Source organism: Cygnus atratus, unplaced genomic scaffold, assembly GCF_013377495.2.
Source record: "Cygnus atratus isolate AKBS03 ecotype Queensland, Australia unplaced genomic scaffold, CAtr_DNAZoo_HiC_assembly HiC_scaffold_137, whole genome shotgun sequence".
NCBI lineage: Eukaryota > Metazoa > Chordata > Aves > Anseriformes > Anatidae > Cygnus > Cygnus atratus.
This window is the reverse complement of record NW_026109730.1, coordinates 1-23,617: the sequence shown is the minus strand read 5'-3', so window position 1 is coordinate 23,617 and position 23,617 is coordinate 1. Positions and strand designations below refer to the sequence as shown.

The following is a 23,617-nucleotide window of genomic DNA, read 5'->3' as shown; positions in this document are numbered from 1 at the left end:
TACTCCGGGGTGGGGAGCGCCCCCCCCCCCGACCCCCTCTCGTTCCCACCCCCAGGCCACACCATCGGCATCGGGGACTCGATCGCGGACGCGAAGACGTACCAGGACATCCAGAACACCATCAAGAAGGCCAAGCAGGATGTCATCGAGGTGGGGGGGGGGCGTTTTGGGGGGGCTCCTGGGGCTATAGGGTGGCCCTCAGGGGATTTGGGGTTGCCTCTGAGGCTATAGGGTGGCCCCCAGAGGGGTTTGGAGTAGCCCTCAGAGGGTTTGGGGTGGCCCCTGAGGCTTTAGGATGGCCACAGGGGGGCTCTGGGGTGGCCCCTGATACTATAGGGTGGCCTTTTGGGGGGCTCCGAGGGCTTTTGGGAGGCTTTTAGGGGAGTTCCCGGGCCTTTTGGGGACCTTACTGGGAGGCTTCCGGGGCTTTTGGGGACCTTACTGGGAGGCTCCCAGGGCTTTTGGGGACCTTACTGGGAGGCTCCCAGGGCTTTTGGGGACCTTACTGGGAGGCTTCCGGGGCTTTTGGGTTTGCTCCTGGGGCTTTTGGGGAGCTTTGGGGGGGGCTTTTGGGAGCTGCTCCCCTGGGGGTTTAGGGGTGTTTTGGGGCTGCTCCCTGGGGCTTTGGGGGCATTTTTGGGGCTGCTCCCTGGGCATTTTGGGGGGCCACATCCTGGGGTTTTAGGGGTGTTTTGGGGGGCTGCTCCCTGGGTATATTTTGGGAGCTGCCCCCTAGAGGTTTTTGGGGGCCACTCCCTGGGGTTTTGGGGGCGTTTTAGGGGGTCGCTCCTTGGGGATTTGGGGATGTTTTGGGGGCCGCTCCCCGGGGGTTTTTGGGGGTTGCTCCTTGGGGATTTGGGGCGCCCTGCTGACGTTGTGGGGTCACAGGTGATCGAGAAGGCGCACAACAACGAGCTGGAGCCCACGCCGGGCAACACGCTGCGGCAGACCTTCGAGAACCAGGTGAACCGCATCCTCAACGACGCCCGCGACAAGACGGGCTCCTCCGCCCAGAAATCCCTCTCCGAGTACAACAACTTCAAGTCCATGGTGGTGTCGGGCGCCAAGGGCTCCAAGATCAACATCTCCCAGGTACAGGGGGGCTTCTGGGGGCTTTTATGGGGTCTGGAGGTGGGAAGGAGGATCTCAGGGGGGTTTGGGATGGTTCCTGGGGGCTTTTGGGCACCTCTCTGGGGTCTTTATGGGAGGTTGTGGTGGTGGTGGGCACCAAGATCAACATTTCCCAGGTATGTGGGGGCTCTGTGGCGTCTCAGGGGGCTTCTGTGGCATCTGGAGGTGGTCAGGAGGATCTCAGTGGGGTTTGTTGAGGGTTCCTGGGGGATTTGGGGCACCTCTGTGGGGTCTTTATGGGAGGTCATGGTGGTGTTGGGTGCCAAAGGCTTCAAGATCAACATCTCCCAGGTACGGGGGCTTCTGTGGGGTCTCGAGGTGGGCAGGAGAAACCTCTGTGGGGTTTTGTGGACCTCTGTGGGGTCTTTATGGGAAACTTTATGGTGGTGGGCACCAGGAGCTTGTACAAAAGCACCTCCCAGGTACCTTTGGGACCCCTCCAGGCGTCTCGGGGGTCTGGGGGCTCTTGTTTTGGACCCCCCACCACCGATCCCACCCTCCCCCCGCAGGTCATCGCGGTGGTGGGGCAGCAGAACGTGGAGGGCAAGCGCATCCCCTTCGGCTTCAAGCACCGCACGCTGCCCCACTTCATCAAGGACGACTACGGCCCCGAGAGCCGTGGCTTCGTGGAGAACTCCTACCTGGCCGGCCTCACCCCAACCGAGTTCTTCTTCCACGCCATGGGCGGCCGCGAGGGGCTCATCGACACCGCCGTCAAGACGGCCGAGACCGGTCAGCGACGCCCTCCCCGGACACCCCCAAGCCCTCCCCAGGGGACCCCAGAGTCCTTCAGGGCCACCCAGACTATCCCCAGATGTCCCCCAGGACCCCCAAACAATCCCCATATATCCTCCAGGGGACCCCAGAGTCCTTTAGGGCCCCCCAAACTATCCCCAGATGTCTCCCAGGACCCTCAAATAATCCCTAGATGTCCTCCAGGGGACCCCAAAGTCTTTCAGGACCACCCAAACTATCCCCAGATATCCCCCAGGACCCCCAAACTATCCCCAGAGTCTTTCAGGACCACTCAGACTATCCCCAGATGTGTCCCCCAGGAGACCCCAGAGTCCTTCAGGGCCACCCAAACTATCCCCAGATGTCCTCCAGGACCCCCAGACAATCCCCATATATCCTCTGGGGGACCCCAGAGTCCTTCAGGACCACCCAAACAATCCCCAGATGTCCCCCAGGACTCTCAAACCATCCCTAGATGTCCTCCAGGGACCATCAGAGTAGCCCAGGACCCCAAGTCCTCCCCAGATGTCCTTTAGGGACCTCTAAAGTCCCTCAGGGACCCCCAAGCCCTCCCCAGATCTTCATGGACCCTGAAAGTCCCCCAAGACCCCCACCAAACCTTCCCCATATACCCTTCAGGGGACCCTGAGCCCTCCTCAGATGTTCTTCAGGGACCCCCAAGCCTACCCCAGATGTTCTCCAGAGACCCCCAGATGCCCGTCAGGGACCCCCAAGCCCTCCCCAGACGCCCCTCAGGGACCCCCAAGCCCTCCACAAATGTTCTTAGGGACCCTTAGAGTCCCTCAGGGACCCCCAAACTCTCCTCAGATGTCCTCCAGGACCCCCCCAAACCGTCCCCAGATGCCCCTCAGGGACCCCCAAACTCTCAGATGTCCTCCAGGAACCCCCAAACTCCCCAGGACCCCCCTCAAACCCTCCCCAGATGCCCCTCAGGGACCCCCAAGCCCTCCCCCTGCCCCCCTCCCATGCCCCCCCCCCCCCCCCCAAGGCCTGACGGTGCCCCGGCCCCCCGCAGGGTACATCCAGCGGCGCCTGATCAAGTCGATGGAGTCGGTGATGGTGAAGTACGACGCCACCGTGCGCAACTCCATCAACCAGGTGGTGCAGCTGCGCTACGGCGAGGACGGGCTGGCCGGGGAGAGCGTCGAGTTCCAGAACCTCGCCACCCTCAAGCCCTCCAACAAGGCCTTTGAGAAAAAGTGAGCCCCCCCCCCCCCCACCTCACCCCAACTTCTGGGGTCTCAAATCTCCTCCTCCGTGCAGTTTTGGGTCCGTTTTGGGGTCCCCGAGAGGCTCTTTCCTGGAACCGGGCACATTTTGGGGTCCCAAATTTGCTCTTCCATTGAGGTTGGCCCATTTTTGGGTTTCCAAGCTGCCCCTGCCCAGAGAAGGGCGTGTTTTGGGGTCCCAAATCTCTTCTTCCTCGCCACTGGGTCTGTTTTAGGGACCCCAAGATGCTCCTCCCTGGAACTGGGCACATTTTGGGGTCCCAAATCTCCTGTTCCCCACAGTTGGGTCCATTTTGGGGTCCCCAAGATTCTACTCCCTGGAACAGGGCACATTTTGGGGTCCCAAATCTGCCCTTCCTTAGAGTTGGGCACATTTTGGGGTTCCCAAGATGCTCCTCCCTGGGACTGGGCACATTTTGGGGTCCCAAAGCTGCCGCTCCTTCCCAGACATGGACCATGTTGGGGTCTCACCCCTTGGGCACATTTTGGGGTCCCAAATCTGCCCTTCCCTGGAGTTGGGCCCATTTTTGGGTTCCCAAGCCGCTCCTTCCCCGGCTCAGGACCCCGGGGACGGGGTGACCCCCGCACACTGAGGGCTCCCCGTCCCCGCACCAGGTTCAAGTTCGACTACACCAACGAGCGGGCGCTGCGGCGGACGCTGCAGGAGGAGCTGGTCAAGGACATCCTCAGCAACGCGCACATCCAGAACGAGCTCGAGCGCGAGTTCGAGAAGATGCGGGAGGACCGCGAGGTGCTGCGCGTCATCTTCCCCACGGGGGACAGCAAGGTCGGCACCCCGTTATGCCCCATCGCACCCCACGGCACCCTATAGTGCCCCACAGCACCCCGCACGGCCCCCCAAGCCCCACGGTCCTCTCCCCACCCCTGCCACTGCCCCTTTTTGGGGCCGCTGCCTGCCTCCCAGGTTTTGGGGTGCTGCCCCTGCTCCTCGTCCCCTTTTTGGGGTTCAGCCGCAGGCCACAAGCTCTTTGTGCCCTTCAAGCACCTGTTTTAGGGTGCTTGCCTCTTTTTGGGCACAATCTGTGTGTTTTAGGGGCACTGGGGAGCCAGCACCTCTTATTTTGGGGTAAGGTGGAGCCTGACCCTCTCTGTGCCCCCCTGATTTGGGGTTACTGTTCCACCCCTGCTCCTCGTCCCCTTTTTGGGGTGCAGCCACAGTCCACGAACCCTTCATGCACTTCAAGCACCCGTTTTAGGGTGCTCGCCCCTTTTTGGGCACAATCTGTGTGTTTTAGGGGCACGGGGGAGCCAGCACCTCTTATTTTGGGGTCAGGGGAAGCCCCTGGTGGTGCTAACCCTCTCCATGCCCCCCGGATTTGGGGTTACTGTTCCAAAATCCCCCCAAACTGGGGGCATTGAGCTGCCAGCACCCAGATTTTGGGGTGCTCCTGCAGGGGGGAGCTTTGATGGAGCTGTCCCCCGGCATTGGGCTCCCCATTTCGGGGGGCTGGCCCCCACTTTTTGGGGTTCAGGCATCCCTGTGGCCCTGTTTTGGGAGGGGGAGCTGATACCTGGTTTTTGGGGTGCTGATGTCTGTTTTTGGGGGGCCGCCCCCCCCCGTTTCAGGTGGTGCTCCCCTGTAACCTCCTGCGCATGATCTGGAACGCCCAGAAGATTTTCCACATCAACTCCCGCCTGCCCTCGGACCTGCACCCGGTCAAGGTGGTGGAGGGTGAGTGGGGGGGCCCTGAACCCCCACGGGTGTGCTGGGGGGGGGGTTGCGGGACCCCCACGGTCCCCAGGGAGGTGCTGGGGGATTCGGGGACCATCACAGGGAGCTTGGGGACCCCCCAGGAGGAGGGTTTGGGGGCACTTGGGGACACTCAGAAGGTGCCTGGGGACTCAGAGACTGCTAGGAAGCAGCTTGGAGACCCCCCAGGAAGGTTTTGGGGCACTTGGGGACACTCGGAAGGAGCTCGAGGACCCCAAGGAAGGTTTTTGGTTACTTGGAGACCCTGAGGAAACAGCCTGGGGACCCCCAGGGAGGTTTTGGGGCATTTGGGGACCCCCAGGAAGGTTTGGGGGCATTTGGGGACACTCGGAAGGAGCTTGAGGATCCCCAGGAAGGCTTTCTGATACTTGGAGGCTGCCAGGAAACAGCCTGAGGACCCCCAGGGAGGTCTTGGGGCACTTGGGGACGACCAGGAAACAGCCTGGGGGACACTCAGGAAGGTTTTGGGGCCCGTGGGGACACACAGAAGGAGCTCGAGGACCCACAGGAAGGTTTGGGGGCATTTGGAGACTCCCAGGAATCAGCTTGGGGACGCTCAGGAAGGTTTTGGGGGAATTTTGGGGCACACAGAAGGAGCTTGGGGACCCCCAGGAAGGTTTGGGGACACACATAAGGACCTTGAGGACCCCCAGGAAGATTTTTGGGTACTCAGAGACTACCAGGAAACAGCCTGGGGACCCCCGGGGGGAGGTTTTGGGGCACTGGGACACACAGAAGGACCTTGAGGCCCCCCCCAGGAAGATCTTGGGACACTGGCGACCCCCCAGGAAGGTTTGGGGGGCTTCAGGCCCCCTCCCCCTAAAAAACAGCCTGGGGCTCTCCCAGCCCAGACACGGGGCACTTGAACCCCCCCAGCCCCCAGGAAGCTGCCAAGGGGAGGCCCCCAGCAGCTCTCCGGGCGCCTGGGGACCCCCGAAAGGGTGCTGGGGACCTCGCTGGGGGGGGGGGGGGGTCCCCGGGCGGTCCCTCACGCCCCCCCCTTATGACAGGGGTGAAGGAGCTGAGCCGCAAGCTGGTGATCGTGAACGGGGAGGACCCGCTGAGCCGGCAGGCGCAGGAGAACGCCACGCTGCTCTTCAACATCCACCTGCGCTCCACGCTCTGCAGCCGCCGCATGGTGGAGGAGTTCCGCCTGAGCGGGGAGGCCTTCGACTGGCTGCTGGGCGAGATCGAGTCCAAGTTCAACCAGGCCATCGTGAGTGGGGGGGGCTGGGGGGGCTTTGGGGGGTTTTGGGGGTGTTTGCGGTGAGGACGGGGTTTTAGGGGGGGGTTTTGGGGAGTTCCGCCTGAGCGGGGAGGCCTTCGACTGGCTGCTGGGCGAGATCGAGTCCAAGTTCAACCAGGCCATCGTGAGTGGGGGGGGCTGGGGGGGCTTTGGGGGGTTTTGGGGGTGTTTGCGGTGAGGACGGGGGGTTTTAGGGGGGGGTTTTGGGGAGTTCCGCCTGAGCGGGGAGGCCTTGGACTGGCTGCTGGGCGAGATCGAGTCCAAGTTCAACCAGGCCATCGTGAGTGGGGGGGGCTTTGGGGGGGCTTTGGGGGGTTTTGGGGGTGTTTGCGGTGAGGACGGGGGGTTTTGGGGGGGGTTTTGGGGAGTTCCGCCTGAGCGGGGAGGCCTTCGACTGGCTGCTGGGCGAGATCGAGTCCAAGTTCAACCAGGCCATCGTGAGTGGGGGGGGCTGGGGGGGCTTTGGGGGGTTTTGGGGGTGTTTGCGGTGAGGGGCAGGGGGTTTTAGGGGGGGGTTTTGGGGAGTTCCGCCTGAGCGGGGAGGCCTTCGACTGGCTGCTGGGCGAGATCGAGTCCAAGTTCAACCAGGCCATCGTGAGTGGGGGGGGCTTTGGGGGGGCTCTGGGGGGTTTTGGGGGTGTTTGCGGTGAGGACGGGGGGTTTTAGGGGGGGGTTTTGGGGAGTTCCGCCTGAGCGGGGAGGCCTTCGACTGGCTGCTGGGCGAGATCGAGTCCAAGTTCAACCAGGCCATCGTGAGTGGGGGGGGCTTTGGGGGGGCTTTGGGGGGTTTTGGGGGTGTTTGCGGTGAGGACGGGGGGTTTTAGGGGGGGGTTTTGGGGAGTTCCGCCTGAGCGGGGAGGCCTTCGACTGGCTGCTGGGCGAGATCGAGTCCAAGTTCAACCAGGCCATCGTGAGTGGGGGGGGCTTTGGGGGGGCTCTGGGGGGTTTTGGGGGTGTTTGCGGTGAGGACGGGGGGTTTTAGGGGGGGGTTTTGGGGAGTTCCGCCTGAGCGGGGAGGCCTTCGACTGGCTGCTGGGCGAGATCGAGTCCAAGTTCAACCAGGCCATCGTGAGTGGGGGGGGCTTTGGGGGGGCTTTGGGGGGTTTTGGGGGTGTTTGCGGTGAGGACGGGGTTTTAGGGGGGGGTTTTGGGGAGTTCCGCCTGAGCGGGGAGGCCTTGGACTGGCTGCTGGGCGAGATCGAGTCCAAGTTCAACCAGGCCATCGTGAGTGGGGGGGGCGCTGGGGGGGCTTTGGGGGGTTTTGGGGGTGTTTGCGGTGAGGACGGGGGGTTTTGGGGGGGGTTTTGGGGAGTTCCGCCTGAGCGGGGAGGCCTTCGACTGGCTGCTGGGCGAGATTGAGTCCAAGTTCAACCAGGCCATCGTGAGTGGGGGGGGCTTTGGGGGGGCTTTGGGGGGTTTTGGGGGTGTTTGCGGTGAGGACGGGGGGTTTTAGGGGGGGGTTTTGGGGAGTTCCGCCTGAGCGGGGAGGCCTTCGACTGGCTGCTGGGCGAGATCGAGTCCAAGTTCAACCAGGCCATCGTGAGTGGGGGGGGCTTTGGGGGGGCTTTGGGGGGTTTTGGGGGTGTTTGCGGTGAGGACGGGGTTTTAGGGGGGGGTTTTGGGGAGTTCCGCCTGAGCGGGGAGGCCTTGGACTGGCTGCTGGGCGAGATCGAGTCCAAGTTCAACCAGGCCATCGTGAGTGGGGGGGGCGCTGGGGGGGCTTTGGGGGGTTTTGGGGGTGTTTGCGGTGAGGACAGGGGGTTTTGGGGGGGGTTTTGGGGAGTTCCGCCTGAGCGGGGAGGCCTTCGACTGGCTGCTGGGCGAGATCGAGTCCAAGTTCAACCAGGCCATCGTGAGTGGGGGGGGCTTTGGGGGGGCTTTGGGGGGTTTTGGGGGTGTTTGCGGTGAGGACGGGGGGTTTTAGGGGGGGGTTTTGGGGAGTTCCGCCTGAGCGGGGAGGCCTTCGACTGGCTGCTGGGCGAGATCGAGTCCAAGTTCAACCAGGCCATCGTGAGTGGGGGGGGCTTTGGGGGGGCTCTGGGGGGTTTTGGGGGTGTTTGCGGTGAGGACGGGGGGTTTTAGGGGGGGGTTTTGGGGAGTTCCGCCTGAGCGGGGAGGCCTTCGACTGGCTGCTGGGCGAGATCGAGTCCAAGTTCAACCAGGCCATCGTGAGTGGGGGGGGCTTTGGGGGGGCTTTGGGGGGTTTTGGGGGTGTTTGCGGTGAGGACGGGGTTTTAGGGGGGGGTTTTGGGGAGTTCCGCCTGAGCGGGGAGGCCTTGGACTGGCTGCTGGGCGAGATCGAGTCCAAGTTCAACCAGGCCATCGTGAGTGGGGGGGGCGCTGGGGGGGCTTTGGGGGGTTTTGGGGGTGTTTGCGGTGAGGACAGGGGGTTTTGGGGGGGGTTTTGGGGAGTTCCGCCTGAGCGGGGAGGCCTTCGACTGGCTGCTGGGCGAGATTGAGTCCAAGTTCAACCAGGCCATCGTGAGTGGGGGGGGCTTTGGGGGGGCTTTGGGGGGTTTTGGGGGTGTTTGCGGTGAGGACGGGGGGTTTTAGGGGGGGGTTTTGGGGAGTTCCGCCTGAGCGGGGAGGCCTTCGACTGGCTGCTGGGCGAGATCGAGTCCAAGTTCAACCAGGCCATCGTGAGTGGGGGGGCTTTGGGGGGGCTTTGGGGGGTTTTGGGGGTGTTTGCGGTGAGGACGGGGTTTTAGGGGGGGGTTTTGGGGAGTTCCGCCTGAGCGGGGAGGCCTTCGACTGGCTGCTGGGCGAGATCGAGTCCAAGTTCAACCAGGCCATCGTGAGTGGGGGGGGCGCTGGGGGGGCTTTGGGGGGTTTTGGGGGTGTTTGCGGTGAGGACGGGGGGTTTTGGGGGGGGTTTTGGGGAGTTCCGCCTGAGCGGGGAGGCCTTCGACTGGCTGCTGGGCGAGATCGAGTCCAAGTTCAACCAGGCCATCGTGAGTGGGGGGGGCTTTGGGGGGGCTCTGGGGGTTTTGGGGGTGTTTGCGGTGAGGACGGGGTTTTAGGGGGGGGTTTTGGGGAGTTCCGCCTGAGCGGGGAGGCCTTGGACTGGCTGCTGGGCGAGATCGAGTCCAAGTTCAACCAGGCCATCGTGAGTGGGGGGGCTGGGGGGGTCTCTGGGGGGTGAGAAGGGGGGTTTGGGGGGGCTTTGGGGAGTTCTGGCTCAGCGGGGAGGCCTTGGACTGTCTATGGGCAAGATCGAGTCCAAGTTGAAGCAGGTTGGGGAGCGCATCGGGGACAGTCAGGGTGGTTTTGGGGTCCCCGCTGGTCCCCCGCATGTCCCCAGGTGCACCCCAGGGAGATGTTGGGGTCAGTTTGTGGGGTTCAGGGCCAGACTGGGGACCAGATCAGGGACAATCGGGGTTATTTTGGGGTCTCTTTTTGGGGCCATACCCTCACAGGTGCACCCCAAGAGAAGGTGGGGTTCAGGGCCGGGTTGGGGACCACACTGGGGACAGTCAGGGTGGTTTTGGGGTGCCCGCTGGTCCCCTGCATGTCCCTAGGTGCAGCCCAGGAAGATGCTGGGGTTGGATCTTGGGGTTTCGGGACCAGACTGGGGATGGGATCAGGGACCATGGGGGTGGCTTTGGGGTCCCCCGACCTGTTGCCGTGTCCCCCCCTCGCAGGCTCACCCCAGGAAGATGTTGGGGTCTGATTGTGGGGCTCAGGGCCAGACTGGGGACCAGATCAGGGACAATCAGAGTGATTTTGGGGTCTCCTGGGGTCCCCTCTATTTCCCCAGGTGTGCACCCCAGGGAGATGGTGGGGTTGGGTCACGGGATTTGGGGCCAAACCGGGGACCAGACTGGGGACAATCAGGGTGGTTTTGGGGTCCTGTGGTCACCCGTATCTCCCCAGGGACGTGTTGGGGTCAGACTGGGGGGTTTCAGGACCAGACTGGGGACGGGATCAGGGACTATGGGGGCAGCTTTGGGGTCCCCTGACGTGTCCCCCTGCAGGCACACCCCAGGGAGATGTTGGGGTCTGATTGTGGGGTCCAGGGCCAGACTGGGGACCAGATCAGGGACCACCGGGGTGGTTTTGGGGTACCCTGGTCCCCCCTATTTCCCCAGGTGCTCCCCAGGGAGATGGTGGGGTCAGATCATGGGATTTGGGGCCAGACTGGGGACGATCAGGGTGGTTTTGGGGTCCCGTGGTCGCCCGTATCTCCCCAGGTGCACCCCGGGGAGGTGTTGGGGTCAGATTGTGGGGTTCAGGACCAGACTGGGGACGGGATCAGGGACTGTGGGGGCAGCTTCGGGGTCCCCTGACGTGTGTCGTTCCCCCCCCCCCCCCCGCAGGCGCACCCCGGGGAGATGGTGGGGGCGCTGGCGGCGCAGTCTCTGGGCGAGCCGGCCACGCAGATGACCCTCAACACCTTCCACTACGCCGGCGTGTCGGCCAAGAACGTGACGCTGGGCGTGCCGCGCCTCAAGGAGCTCATCAACATCTCCAAGAAGCCCAAGACGCCCTCGCTCACCGTCTTCCTGCTGGGCCAGAGCGCCCGCGACGCCGAGCGCGCCAAGGTGGGGGTCCCACGGGGGGGGCTTCACGGCCTCGTGGTGGCCCTGGGCCTTCGCCTCCTTGTGGGTCTCGTGGTGGCCCCGGGGCTCCGTGTCCCTGTAGTCCCGTGGTGGCCTCGTGGTGGCCTGGGGCTTCGTGGCCTCGTGGTCCCGTGGTGGCCCCAGGGCTTTGTGTCCCCACTGTGTCCCTACAGCCTGTGGTGTCCCCGCAGTCCCACACCCTCCTCTCTTTGTACCGACCTGAGTCCTCGTGCTGTCCCCGTGTTCCCATCTTGTGCCGTCCCCATACTGTCCCCGTGCCATCCCTGTGTCCCCATACTGTCCCCGTGCCATCCCCGTGTCCCTGTAATGTCCCCGTGCCACCTCCATGTCCTTGTGCCGTCTCCATACAGTCCCTGTGCTGTCCCCGTGCCCTCGTGCTGTCCCCATACAGTCTTTTTGTCCCCGTCTCCCTACGCCATCCCTGTGTCTCTGTGCCGTCCCCATATTGTCCCCATACCATCCCCATGTCCCCGATCTGTCCCCACGTCCCCATACCACCCCCCCCCACTGACTCTGTGTCCCCCCCAGGACATCCCAGGACATCCCCATGTCCCCACACTGTCCCCACGTCCCCATACCACCCCCCCCCCACTGACTCTGTGTCCCCCCCAGGACATCCCAGGACATCCCCATGTCCCCGTACTGTCCCCACACTGTCCCCACGTCCCCATACCGCCCCCCCCAGGACGTCCTGTGCCGTCCCCATCCTCTCCTTATGTCCCTGTGCCATCCCCATGTCCACGTACTGTCCCCGTACCGCCCCCACACCGCCCCCCCCCCCCACTGACTCCGTGTCCCCCCCCCCCAGGACATCCTGTGCCGCCTGGAGCACACGACGCTGCGCAAGGTGACGGCCAACACGGCCATCTACTACGACCCCAACCCGCAGAGCACGGTGGTGGCCGAGGACCAGGAGTGGGTCAACGTCTACTACGAGATGCCCGACTTCGACGTCAGCCGCATCTCGCCCTGGCTGCTGCGCGTCGAGCTCGACCGCAAGCACATGACGGACCGCAAGCTCACCATGGAGCAGATCGCCGAGAAGATCAACGCCGGTGGGTCCGGGGGGGCTCGGAAGGAGCTGGGGGCGCTGGGGGCAGGTTGGGGGGCGCTGGGGGCAGGTTGGGGGGCGCTGGGGGCGGGTTTGGGGGCGCTGGGGGCAGGTTGGGGGGCGCTGGGGGCAGGTTGGGGGGCGCTGGGGGCAGGTTGGGGGGCGCTGGGGATTCGGGGTAGCATTAGGGGGAACGCTGGGGGAGGTTTGGGGACAATTTAGAGGAGGTTCGGGGACTTTGGGGGCAATTTGGGGGAGATTCGGGGAAGGTTTGGGGGCGTGGGGGGAGATTCGGGGGAGCATTGGGGGGGTTGGGTTAGCATTGGGGTGCATTGGGAGGAGGTTTGGGGGTGTTGGGGGGAGATTTGGGGAGGATTTGGAGGCGTTGGGGGAGATTTGGGTTAGCAGTGGGGTGTGTTGGGAGGAGGTTTGGGGGTGTTGGGGGCAATTTGGGAGAGATTTGGGGGTGTTGTGGAAAATTGGGGGAGATGAGGGGGAGATTCGGGGGTGATTAGGGTAGGGGGGTATTGGGGGAGATTTAGGGGGACGTTGGGAGAGAGTTGGCAATTTGTGGGAGATTAGGGGAAGATTTGGGGGGCGTTGGCAGATTTGGGGGAGATTTGGGGGTGTCAGGGGAGTGTTGGGGGAGATTTGGAGATTTGGGGGTGTCAGGGGAGTGTTGGGGGAGGTTTCGGGGAGGTTTGGGGGCATTTGGGGAGAGTTGGGCATTGGGGGCAGATGTGGGGAAGATTTTGGGGCATTGGGGGGAGAGTTGGGGTGTTGAGATTTGGGGGGGCTTTGGGGGAGATTAGGGGGCGTCGAGGAATATTAGGGAGATTTAGGGGTATTGGGGGAGATTTGGGGGAGATTTGGGGGGTGTTGGGATTTGGGGGAGCATTGGGAGGGATTTGGGGGAGATTTGGGAGGCTTTTGGGGGGAGAGTTGAGGGGCGTTGGGGGATTTGGGGGTGTTGGGAGAATTTTGGGGAGCTTTGGGGGGCCTTTGGGGGGGGTCTTGAGAGCCATGGAGGGTGTTGGGGTCCTGGGGGGAGCACTCGGGGCACGTGGGGGTGTTGGGGGGCATGGGAGGGGGGCGTCCAGAGGGTCTTGAGGGGCGTTGAGGGGGTGGCCCTGGATGAGCTCTGAGGGTGTTGGGGGGGATTTTGGGGGGCTGAGAGGTGCTGGGGGGGTCCTGCAGTGACCGTGGGAGGGCACCAGGTGGTCCCAGGGGACACGAAGAGCACCACAGGGACCTCGGGGGCACCCAGGGGTGAGCCTGGAGGGCGCTGGGGGTACCCCGGGGGTCCTGGGTGGGTGCTGGGGGGGGCAGAGTGGGTGACCCCCCCTATTTTTTCTTTAGGTTTCGGGGACGACCTGAACTGCATCTTCAACGACGACAACGCCGAGAAGCTGGTGCTGCGCATCCGCATCATGAACAGCGACGAGAACAAGATGCAGGAGGTCAGGGCGGGGGTGGGGGCAGCACCCTTGGGTGCCCGGGCTGGGGCCGGGCAGGGCGTCACCCCCCGGCGTGTCCCCAGGAGGAGGAGGTGGTGGACAAGATGGATGACGACGTCTTCCTGCGCTGCATCGAGTCCAACATGCTGACCGACATGACGCTGCAGGGCATCGAGCAGATCAGCAAGGTGCGGGGCCGGGCAGCACCCATGGGTGCTCCCCTGGGTGCCCCTCGTGTCCCTGGGGGCGCCCCTGGGTGCCCCTCGTGTCCCTGGGGTTGCACGGAGGACCCGACGGGGTGGGTCCGGGAGGTTCGGGACACGCACCCGAGGGGGTCTGGGGGCGCAGGGTGCTGCTGCGGGTGGCTGGGGAGCACCCGTGGGTGCCCAAAGCCTCCGTGGGTGTCTGGGGGTGCGTAGGGGTCTCAAAAGGGACCTTCAGGAGGTCGAGGGTGCTCGTGGGGGTGCCTGTGGGAACCCCACAGGGTGCTAGGGTGCCTGGGATGTTCCTCCGGGTACCCAGGAGCACCCATGGGTGCTCGTGGTGGTTCCTATAGGAACCCCACAAGGTTCTTGGGCATCTGGGGTGTTCCCCGGGTCCCCAGCAGCACCCATGGGTGGTTGTGGTGGTGCTTATAGGAACCCCACAAGGTTCTTGGGCACCTGGGGTGTTCCCTGGGTCCCCAGAAGCACCCATGGGTGCTCGTGGTGGTGCCTATAGGAACCCCAAAAGGTTCTTGGGTGCCTGGGATGTTCTGGGTGCCTGGGAGCACCCATGGGTGCTTGTGGCGGTGCCTATGGGAACCCCGTGAGGTGCTTGTGCACCTGGGGTGTTCCCCGGGTCCCCAGCAGCACCCATGGGTGCTCGTGGTGGTGCCTATAGGAACCCCAAAAGGTTCTCGGGTGCCTGGGATGTTCTGGGTTCCTGGGAGCACCCATGGGTGCTCAGTGCATCCCGCTGCCCTTCCTGGATCCCAGGAGCACCTGAAGGTCTCTGCGCAGCAGCCCCAGCATCCGTCCACGAAGTCCCTGGGGTGCCCAGGGTGCGCCCCACCCCGCCCCACAGGGCACCCATGGGTGCCGCTGACCCCCTTTTCCCCCCCCCCCAGGTGTACATGCACCTGCCGCAGACGGACAACAAGAAGAAGATCATCATCACGGAGGACGGCGAGTTCAAGGCGCTGCAGGAGTGGATCCTGGAGACCGACGGCGTCAGCCTCATGCGGGTGCTGAGCGAGAAGGACGTGGACCCCGTGCGCACCACCTCCAACGACATCGTGGAGATCTTCACCGTGAGTGGGGCGGCACCCATGGGTGCCCGTGGGGGTGACACGAGCCTTTGGGGTGATTCGGGGCACCCGTGGGTGCCCCAGTGGGGTCCTGGAGGCATGGGTGCCCCGCTGGTGCTGGGCACGGAGCTGGGAGCAGGGGGGGGGGCTTTGGGGGTGACTGAGGGCACCCATGGGTGCCCCCGCAGGCTCCGGGAGTGGGGGTGACACGAGCCTTTGGGGTGATTCGGGGCACCCGTGGGTGCCCCGGTGGGGTCCTGGAGGCATGGGTGCCCTGCTGGGGCTGGGCACGGAGCTGGGAGCAGGGGGGGGGCTTTGGGGGTGATTGAGGGCACCCATGGGTGCCCCCACAGGCTCCGGGAGTGGGGGTGTCACGAGCCTTTGGGGTGATTCGGGGCACCCGTGGGTGCCCTGGTGGGGTCCTGGAGGCATGGGTGCCCCGCTGGTGCTGGGCGTGGAGCAGGGGGGGGCTTTGAGGGTGACTGAGGGCACCCATGGGTGCCCCCACAGGCTCCGGGAGTGGGGGTGTCACGAGCCCTTGGGGTGATTCGGGGCACCCGTGGGTGCCCCAGTGAGCTCCTGGAGTGTGGGTGGCCTGAGCCTTCAGGGTGACTCAGCACCCCTGGGTGCACAGGGAGCTGTGAGTATGAGGGTACAGAGCCTTTGGGGTGGCTCAGCACCCATGGGTGCAGCAGGTGCTGGGCATCAAGGCGGTGCACGGGGGGGGTGCAGAGCCTTTGGGGTGACTTGGAGCACCCATGGGTGCCCTAGGTGGTGCACAGGGAGCTGTGAGCATGGGGGTGCAGAGCCTTTGGGGTGGCTCAGCACCCATGGGTGCCCTCAGGTGCTGGGTGGGAGCTGTGAGCAGGGGGACGCAGAGCCTTGGGGTGACTCGGAGCACCCATGGGTGCCCTGGTGGGCTCCTGGAGCATGGGTGGCTGAGCACCTCTGGGTGCTGCAGGTGCTGGGCATCGAGGCGGGGCACAGGGAGACTGTGGAGCCTTTGGGGTGACTCGGAGCACCCATGGGTGCCCTCAGGTGCTGGGTGGGAGCTGTGAGCAGGGGGCTGCGGAGCCTTGGGGTGACTCAGCACCCATGGGTGCCCCTGGTGCTGGGCATTGAGGCAGTGTGCGGGGGGGGCTGTGGAGCCTTTGGGGTGACTTGGAGCACCCATGGGTGCCTGAAGTGGTGCACAGGGAGCTGTGAGCAGGGGGTGCAGAGCCTTGGGGTGACTCGGAGCACCCATGGGTGCCCTGGTGGGCTCCTGGAGCATGGGTGGCTGAGCACCTCTGGGTGCTGCAGTTGCTGGGCATCGAGGCGAGGCACAGGGAGACTGTGGAGCCTTTGGGGTGACTCGGAGCACCCATGGGTGCCCTCAGGTTCTGGGTGGGAGCTGTGAGCAGGGGGATGCGGAGCCTTGGGGTGACTTGGAGCACCCATGGGTGCCCTCAGGTGCTGGGTGGGAGCTGTGAGCAGGGGGACGCGGAGCCTTGGGGTGACTCGGAGCACCCATGGGTGCCCAAGGCAGTGTGCAGGGGGGGACGCGGAGCCTTGGGGTGACTCGGAGCACCCATGGGTGCCCTCAGGTGCTGGGTGGGAGCTGTGAGCAGGGGGATGCGGAGCCTTGGGGTGACTCAGCACCCATGGGTGCCCCTGGTGCTGGGCATTGAGGCAGTGTGCAGGGGGGGCTGTGGAGCCTTTGGGGTGACTTGGAGCACCCATGGGTGCCTGAAGTGGTGCACAGGGAGCTGTGAGCCAGGGGGTGCAGAGCCTTTGGGGTGGCTCAGCACCCATGGGTGCCCTCAGGTGCTGGGTGGGAGCTGTGAGCAGGGGGACGCAGAGCCTTGGGGTGACTCGGAGCACCCATGGGTGCCCTCAGGTGCTGGGTGGGAGCCGTGAGCAGGGGGACGCGGAGCCTTGGGGTGACTCGGAGCACCCATGGGTGCCCTCAGGTTCTGGGTGGGAGCTGTGAGCAGGGGGATGCGGAGCCTTGGGGTGACTCGGAGCACCCATGGGTGCCCAAGGCAGTGTGCAGGGGGACGCGGAGCCTTGGGGTGACTCGGAGCACCCATGGGTGCCCAAGGCAGTGTGCAGGGGGACGCGGAGCCTTGGGGTGACTCGGAGCACCCATGGGTGCCCAAGGCAGTGTGCAGGGGGATGCGGAGCCTTGGGGTGACTCGGAGCACCCATGGGTGCCCTCAGGTGCTGGGTGGGAGCCGTGAGCAGGGGGACGCGGAGCCTTGGGGTGACTCGGAGCACCCATGGGTGCCCTCAGGTGCTGGGTGGGAGCCGTGAGCAGGGGGACGCGGAGCCTTGGGGTGACTCGGAGCACCCATGGGTGCCCTCAGGTGCTGGGTGGGAGCTGTGAGCAGGGGGATGCGGAGCCTTGGGGTGACTCGGAGCACCCATGGGTGCCCAAGGCAGTGTGCAGGGGGGGACGTGGAGCCTTGGGGTGACTCGGAGCACCCATGGGTGCCCTCAGGTGCTGGGTGGGAGCCGTGAGCAGGGGGACGTGGAGCCTTGGGGTGACTCGGAGCACCCATGGGTGCCCTCAGGTGCTGGGTGGGAGCTGTGAGCAGGGGGATGCGGAGCCTTGGGGTGACTCGGAGCACCCATGGGTGCCCAAGGCAGTGTGCAGGGGGGGACGTGGAGCCTTGGGGTGACTCGGAGCACCCATGGGTGCCCTCAGGTGCTGGGTGGGAGCCGTGAGCAGGGGGACGTGGAGCCTTGGGGTGACTCGGAGCACCCATGGGTGCCCTCAGGTGCTGGGTGGGAGCTGTGAGCAGGGGGATGCGGAGCCTTGGGGTGACTCGGAGCACCCATGGGTGCCCAAGGCAGTGTGCAGGGGGACGCGGAGCCTTGGGGTGACTCGGAGCACCCATGGGTGCCCAAGGCAGTGTGCAGGGGGACGCGGAGCCTTGGGGTGACTCGGAGCACCCATGGGTGCCCTCAGGTGCTGGGTGGGAGCCGTGAGCAGGGGGACGCGGAGCCTTGGGGTGACTCGGAGCACCCATGGGTGCCCTCAGGTGCTGGGTGGGAGCTGTGAGCAGGGGGATGCGGAGCCTTGGGGTGACTCGGAGCACCCATGGGTGCCCAAGGCAGTGTGCAGGGGGACGCGGAGCCTTGGGGTGACTCGGAGCACCCATGGGTGCCCTCAGGTGCTGGGTGGGAGCTGTGAGCAGGGGGATGCGGAGCCTTGGGGTGACTCGGAGCACCCATGGGTGCCCAAGGCAGTGTGCAGGGGGACGCGGAGCCTTGGGGTGACTCGGAGCACCCATGGGTGCCCTCAGGTGCTGGGTGGGAGCCGTGAGCAGGGGGACGCGGAGCCTTGGGGTGACTCGGAGCACCCATGGGTGCCCTGGAGGGCTCCTGGGGCACGGGGTGCCCCGAGCCTTGGGGTGGCTGAGCACCCCTGGGTGCCGCAGGTGCTGGGCATCGAGGCGGTGCGCAAGGCGCTGGAGCGCGAGCTGTACCACGTCATCTCGTTCGACGGCTCCTACGTCAACTACCGGCACCTGGCGCTGCTGTGCGACACCATGACGTCCCGCGGGCACCTCATGGCCATCACGCGCCACGGCGTCAACCGCCAGGACACCGGGCCCCTCATGAAGTGCTCCTTCGAGGAGACGGTGCGCAGAGGGGGGGCTGCGGGGTGGGAGCGGGGCTGGGGGGGGGGGGTTCGGGGGGGGGCTGCGGGGTGGGAGCGGGGCTGGGGGGGGGGTTCGGGGGTCCTACGGGGTGGGAGCGGGGCTGGGAATGGGGTTGGGGAGGGTTCAGGGGTCCTATGGGGTGGGAGCGGGGCTGGGGGGGGATTTGGGGGGCCTGTGGGGTGGGGCTGGGGCTGGGGGGGGGATTCGGGGGCCTGCGGGGTGGGAGCGGGGCTGGGGGGGGGGTTCGGGGGGGCTGCGGTTGGGAGCGGGGCTGGGAATGGGGTTGGGGAGGGTTCAGGGGTCCTACGGGGTGGGAGCGGGGCTGGGGGGGGGGTTCGGGGGGGCTGCAGGGCTGGGAATGGGGTTGGGGAGGGTTCAGGGGTCCTACGGGGTGGGAGCGGGGCTGGGGGGGGGGGGTTCGGGGGGGCTGCAGGGCTGGGAATGGGGTTGGGGAGGGTTCAGGGGTCCTACGGGGTGGGAGCGGGGCTGGGGGGGGGGGGTTCGGGGGGGCTGCGGGGTGGGAGCGGGGCTGGGGGGGGGTTCGGGGGGGCTGCGGGTGGGAGCGGGGCTGGGAATGGGGTTGGGGAGGGCTCAGGGGTCCTACGGGGTGGGAGCGGGGCTGGGGGGGGGGGGTTCGGGGGGGCTGCGGGGGTGGGAGCGGGGCTGGGAATGGGGTTGGGGAGGGTTCGGGGGTCCTACGGGGTGGGAGCGGGGCTGGGGGGGGATTTGGGGGCCCTGCAGGGTGGGGCTGGGGGGGGGATTTGGGGGTCCTATGGGGTGGGGAGCAGGCTGGGGGGGGGATTCGGGGGGCTACAAGGTGGGAGCGGGGCTGGGGGGGATTGCGGGGGCTACAAGGTGGGAGCGGGGCTTGGGGGGGGGGCAAATGGGGCGGGGGGAGGGTCAGGGGTCCTATGGGGGGGGATGGGGCTGGAGGGTGGGGGTTCAGGGGTCTTGGAACACCCCGGCCCCTTTTGGGCTGGATTTAAGGACCTCAACCCCCTCACCCCCCTGTTCCCTATGGGGGGGTCAGTAGAACTTTGGGGGGGGGGGGGGTCCTGGGCTGGATGTGGGGGCGCTGGGCTCGTTTTGGGGCCTCACCTTTACGCGGAGGGGCTCCAAACACCGCGGTGGTTTTGGGGCCACCCCACTGGGAACACCCCGGCCCACTTCGGGGCTGGATTTAAGGACCCTGACCCCCTCTCCGGCCCCCCGTTCCCTATACGGGGGGGGGTGCCCCCCGGGGTCTGATTTTCGGGGTCCCCCCCCATTTCAGGTGGACGTGCTGATGGAGGCGGCGGCACACGGCGAGAGCGACCCGATGAAGGGGGTGTCGGAGAACATCATGCTGGGGCAGCTGGCGCCCGCCGGCACCGGCTGCTTCGACCTGCTGCTGGACGCCGAGAAGTGCAAGCACGGCATGGAGATCCCCAGCGCCATCCCCGGCCTCGGCGTGGGCGGCTGTGAGTGCCCCCCCCCACCCCCCGGCGGGGTGGGGGTCCCCAAAAGGGTCCCCGGGGGGTCCCCAAAGGGTCGCCGGGGGCTTCGGGGGGCTGGGGACGGGGCAGAGGGAGCGGGTGAGGGGGGGCTTTGAGGTCGGTTTGGGTGGGATCTGGGGTGCTTGGGGGTGGGGGGGCTGGAGGTGGGGTTTGGGGGGGGGGGGGGCAGACATTGGGGTCCCCGAGGGACCTGGACGTTGGGGTCCCCGTGTTTGGGAATGGGGTGACCTGGGCATTGGGGTCCCAAGGGATCTGGATGTCGAGGTCCCTTTGGTTGGGGTTGGGGGGGCCCAGGCATTGGGGTCCCCGAGGGACCTGGACATTGGGGACCCCTTGGTTGGGATTGGGGGGGGGTCTGGACTTTGGGGTCCCTAAGGAACGTAGACGTTGGGGGGCACAGACATTGGGGTCCCCGAGGGACCTGGACATTGGGGTCCCTAAGGAACATAGATGTTGGGGTTGGGGGGGCCCAGACGTTGGGGTCCCCGAGGGACCTGGACGTTGGGGTCCTCTTGGTTGGGATTGGGGGGATCTGGACATTGGGGTCCCGTTGGTTGGGATAGGGGTGACGTGGACATTGGGGTCCCCGAGGGACCTGGATGTTGGGGTCCCCGTGTTTGGGAATGGGGTGACCTGGGCATTGGGGTCCCAAGGGATCTGGATGTCGAGGTCCCTTTGGTTGGGGTTGGGGGGCCCAGACATTGGGGCCCCCGAGGGACCTGGACGTTGGGGACCCCTTGGTTGGGATAGGGGGGATCTGGACATTGGGGTCCCGTTGGTTGGGATAGGGGGGGCCCAGGCATTGGGGTCCCCGAGGGACCTGGATGTCAAGTCCCCTTGGTTGGGATAGAGGGGACCTGGACAGGGGAGTCCCTAAGGGACCTGGATGTTGGGGTCCCCATGGCTGGGATCGGGGTGACCTGGACACCAGGGTCCCCAAGGGACCTGGACGATGGGGTCACCATGTTTGGGACTGGGGGGGCCTGGATATCAGGGTCCCCAAGGGACTTGGATATTGGGGACCCTGTGGTTGGGATTAGGGGGACTTGGACATCGGGGTCCCCGTGGTTGGGATTGGGGGTGCCTGGATGTGGGGGTCCCCAAGGGACCTGTACAATGGGGTCCCCTTGGTTGGGATTGGGGGGGTCTGGACGTGGGGGTCCCCTTGGTTGGGGTTGGGGGGGTCTGGACACCAGGGTCTCCAAGGGGCCTGGATGTGGGGGGTCCCGGGGTTGGGGGGGTCCCCAAGGAACACGGACGTTGGGGTCCCCGTGGTTGGGATGGGGGTGGCCCGGACATCGGGGTCCTTGCAGTGGGGTTGGGGTGGCCCGGACGCTGGGGCCCCCCCAAACTCCGGGGTCCACGGGGTGTCCCCGTGCCCCCGAGGGGGGCGACGCCCCCGTGCTGACGGCGCTCCCCCCGCAGCCACCGGCATGTTCTTCGGCTCGGCGCCCAGCCCCATGGGGGCCATGTCCCCCGCCATGACCCCGTGGAACCAGGGAGCCACCCCCGCCTACGGGGCCTGGTCCCCCAGTGTCGGTGGGTGCCCGGGACCCCGGGGGGGGGGCTGGGGGGTGTTTGGGGGGGGCTTGGGCACAGCCCTTGGTGGCCAGGGGGGTGGACTTGGGGGGCTCTTGGGGTCCCTGGGGCAGCTCTGGGGGGCTGCGAGGGGGCTTTGGGGTGGGTTCGGGGTCTGGGGGGGTTATTGGGGGTCTCCAGGCCCTGCTGGGGGGCACTGGGGGTTAATGGGGGGGGAATTAAGGGGTGGGGGGCTATGGGCGGACGGGGTTCAAGGGGAGTGGGGCGCTTCGGGAACTCGTTGTGAGTCCCTGGGGTGTCTTGGGAGGGGGGCACGGGGCTCTGCGCCCCCCCGGGGTGCTCCCCCCGCGCTCACCCCTCTCTGTGCCCCCCCCAGGAAGCGGCATGACCCCCGGGGGGGCCGGCTTCTCCCCCAGCGCCGCCTCGGACGCCAGCGGCTTCAGCCCCGGCTACTCGCCCGCCTGGTCGCCCACCCCCGGCTCCCCGGGCTCCCCGGGGCCCTCCAGCCCCTACATCCCCTCCCCAGGTGAGTGCCCCCCGCCCCGGGGGGGCGATGGGACCCCCCCGTCCCCCTCGGGGTCTCCTCTTCTTCATCCTCCTCCTCCTCCTCCACAGGCGGCGCCATGTCCCCCAGCTACAGCCCCACGTCGCCCGCCTACGAGCCCCGCTCGCCCGGGGGCTACACCCCGCAGAGCCCCAGTTACAGCCCCACCTCGCCCAGTTACAGCCCCACGTCCCCCAGCTACAGCCCCACCAGCCCCAACTACAGCCCCACTTCTCCCAGCTACAGCCCCACCTCGCCCAGCTACAGCCCCACCTCGCCCAGCTACAGCCCGACTTCCCCCAGCTACAGCCCAACCTCCCCCAGTTACAGTCCCACTTCTCCCAGTTACAGCCCGACCTCCCCCAGCTACAGCCCCACATCCCCCAGCTACAGCCCCACTTCTCCCAGTTACAGCCCCACATCCCCCAGCTACAGCCCCACTTCTCCCAGTTACAGCCCAACCTCTCCCAGCTACAGCCCCACCTCGCCCAGCTACAGCCCGACTTCTCCCAGTTACAGCCCCACCTCGCCCAGTTACAGCCCGACCAGCCCCAACTACAGCCCCACCTCGCCCAACTACACCCCGACCAGCCCCAGTTACAGCCCCACCTCGCCCAGTTACAGCCCACCAGCCCCAACTACACCCCGACTTCGCCCAACTACAGCCCCACGTCCCCCAGCTACAGCCCCACCTCTCCCAGTTACAGCCCCACCAGCCCCAGTTACTCCCCGTCCAGCCCCCGCTACACCCCGCAGTCGCCCACCTACACCCCCAGCAGCCCCAGCTACAGCCCCAGCAGCCCCAGTTACAGCCCCACCAGCCCCAAGTACACCCCGACCAGCCCCAGCTACAGCCCCAGCTCCCCCGAGTACACCCCGACCAGCCCCAAGTACAGCCCCACGTCCCCCAAGTACAGCCCCACCAGCCCCAAATACAGCCCCACGTCCCCCACCTACAGCCCCACCACCCCCAAGTACAGCCCCACGTCGCCCACCTACAGCCCCACCTCGCCCGTCTACACCCCCACCAGCCCAAAGTACAGCCCCACGTCCCCCACCTACAGCCCCACCAGCCCCAAGTACAGCCCCACCTCGCCCACCTACAGCCCCACCAGCCCCAAGGGCTCCACCTACAGCCCCACGTCCCCCGGCTACAGCCCCACGTCGCCCACCTACAGCCTCACCAGCCCCGCCATCAGCCCCGACGACAGCGACGAGGACAACTGAGCCGGGGGGCGCAGGCTGGGGGGCTGCCCCCCAAGTGGGGGGCGCGGGCAGGGGAGGCTTCCCCTGTCCCTGGGGGCCGGGGCTGTGGCCCCCCGTCCCCGTGGGGCCGCTGGTTCTGGGCGAGGTGTAATTTATGGGTGTCGGTAGTTAATTAGGGGGAATTAAGGGGGGGGGGGGAGGGATGTGGGAACCCCACGGTGGTGGCTTTGGGGGCAGGGGGGGTCCTTTACCCCCTCGCCCCCCTTCACTTCGGTTCTTTGATGTACTTGGGGAAAACGATTGTAACTTCACTTTTGGGAAAAATAAAGGTTTTACTAATTTTCAGCTTTGTCTGTGCCTGGTTTGGGGGGGTCAGTGGGCTCGGGCTCCCCCCCACCCCTATTTCTCCCTGGGGTCCCCCTGCCCCTCTTCCTCCTGGGGACCCCTGCCCCCCTTCCTCCCCGGGGTCCCCCCTTTGGGGCAGCCCCGTACCCCCCCCCCAGGCCCCCCTTCGTCCTTTGGGGGTCCCCTGGCCGCGGGGGGGCCACAAAATGGGGGCGGCGCCCCGCTGGCAGCGGTGGGATTCGAACCCACGTCCCCGCGGGGACTGGAGCCTAAATCCAGCGCCTTGGACCGCTCGGCCACGCTACCGCGCGCCGGCCCAGCCCCGCCCGCGGGGGTCGCCTCTGGGGGGGCGGGGCCAGCAGGGGGA

At 66.3% G+C, this 23,617-nt stretch overlaps 1 protein-coding gene and 1 non-coding gene across 2 annotated transcripts in view; one reads left to right on the top strand and one right to left on the bottom strand.

Moving 5' to 3' along the window:
- LOC118261607 (DNA-directed RNA polymerase II subunit RPB1-like) overlaps nt 1-22,926 on the top strand; it is a gene marked incomplete at its 5' end in the record, with an annotated part of 36,400 nt that extends 13,474 nt beyond the window's left edge. The window contains 18 exon segments of the mRNA XM_035572508.1: nt 56-150; nt 889-1,092; nt 1,641-1,863; nt 2,903-3,086; nt 3,732-3,903; nt 4,704-4,809; nt 5,859-6,064; nt 10,411-10,635; nt 11,483-11,729; nt 13,085-13,185; nt 13,266-13,370; nt 14,291-14,473; nt 17,896-18,099; nt 19,394-19,580; nt 21,042-21,155; nt 21,532-21,681; nt 21,771-22,319; nt 22,322-22,926. Coding sequence (XP_035428401.1) covers nt 56-150; nt 889-1,092; nt 1,641-1,863; nt 2,903-3,086; nt 3,732-3,903; nt 4,704-4,809; nt 5,859-6,064; nt 10,411-10,635; nt 11,483-11,729; nt 13,085-13,185; nt 13,266-13,370; nt 14,291-14,473; nt 17,896-18,099; nt 19,394-19,580; nt 21,042-21,155; nt 21,532-21,681; nt 21,771-22,319; nt 22,322-22,926 — 3,860 coding nt within the window.
- Nucleotides 22,927-23,474: 548 nt separating this feature from the next.
- TRNAL-UAG (transfer RNA leucine (anticodon UAG)) lies at nt 23,475-23,556 on the bottom strand. The gene has a single exon. It is a non-coding gene; the product is annotated as a tRNA-Leu (tRNA).
- Between the last annotated feature and the right edge of the window lie 61 nt (nt 23,557-23,617).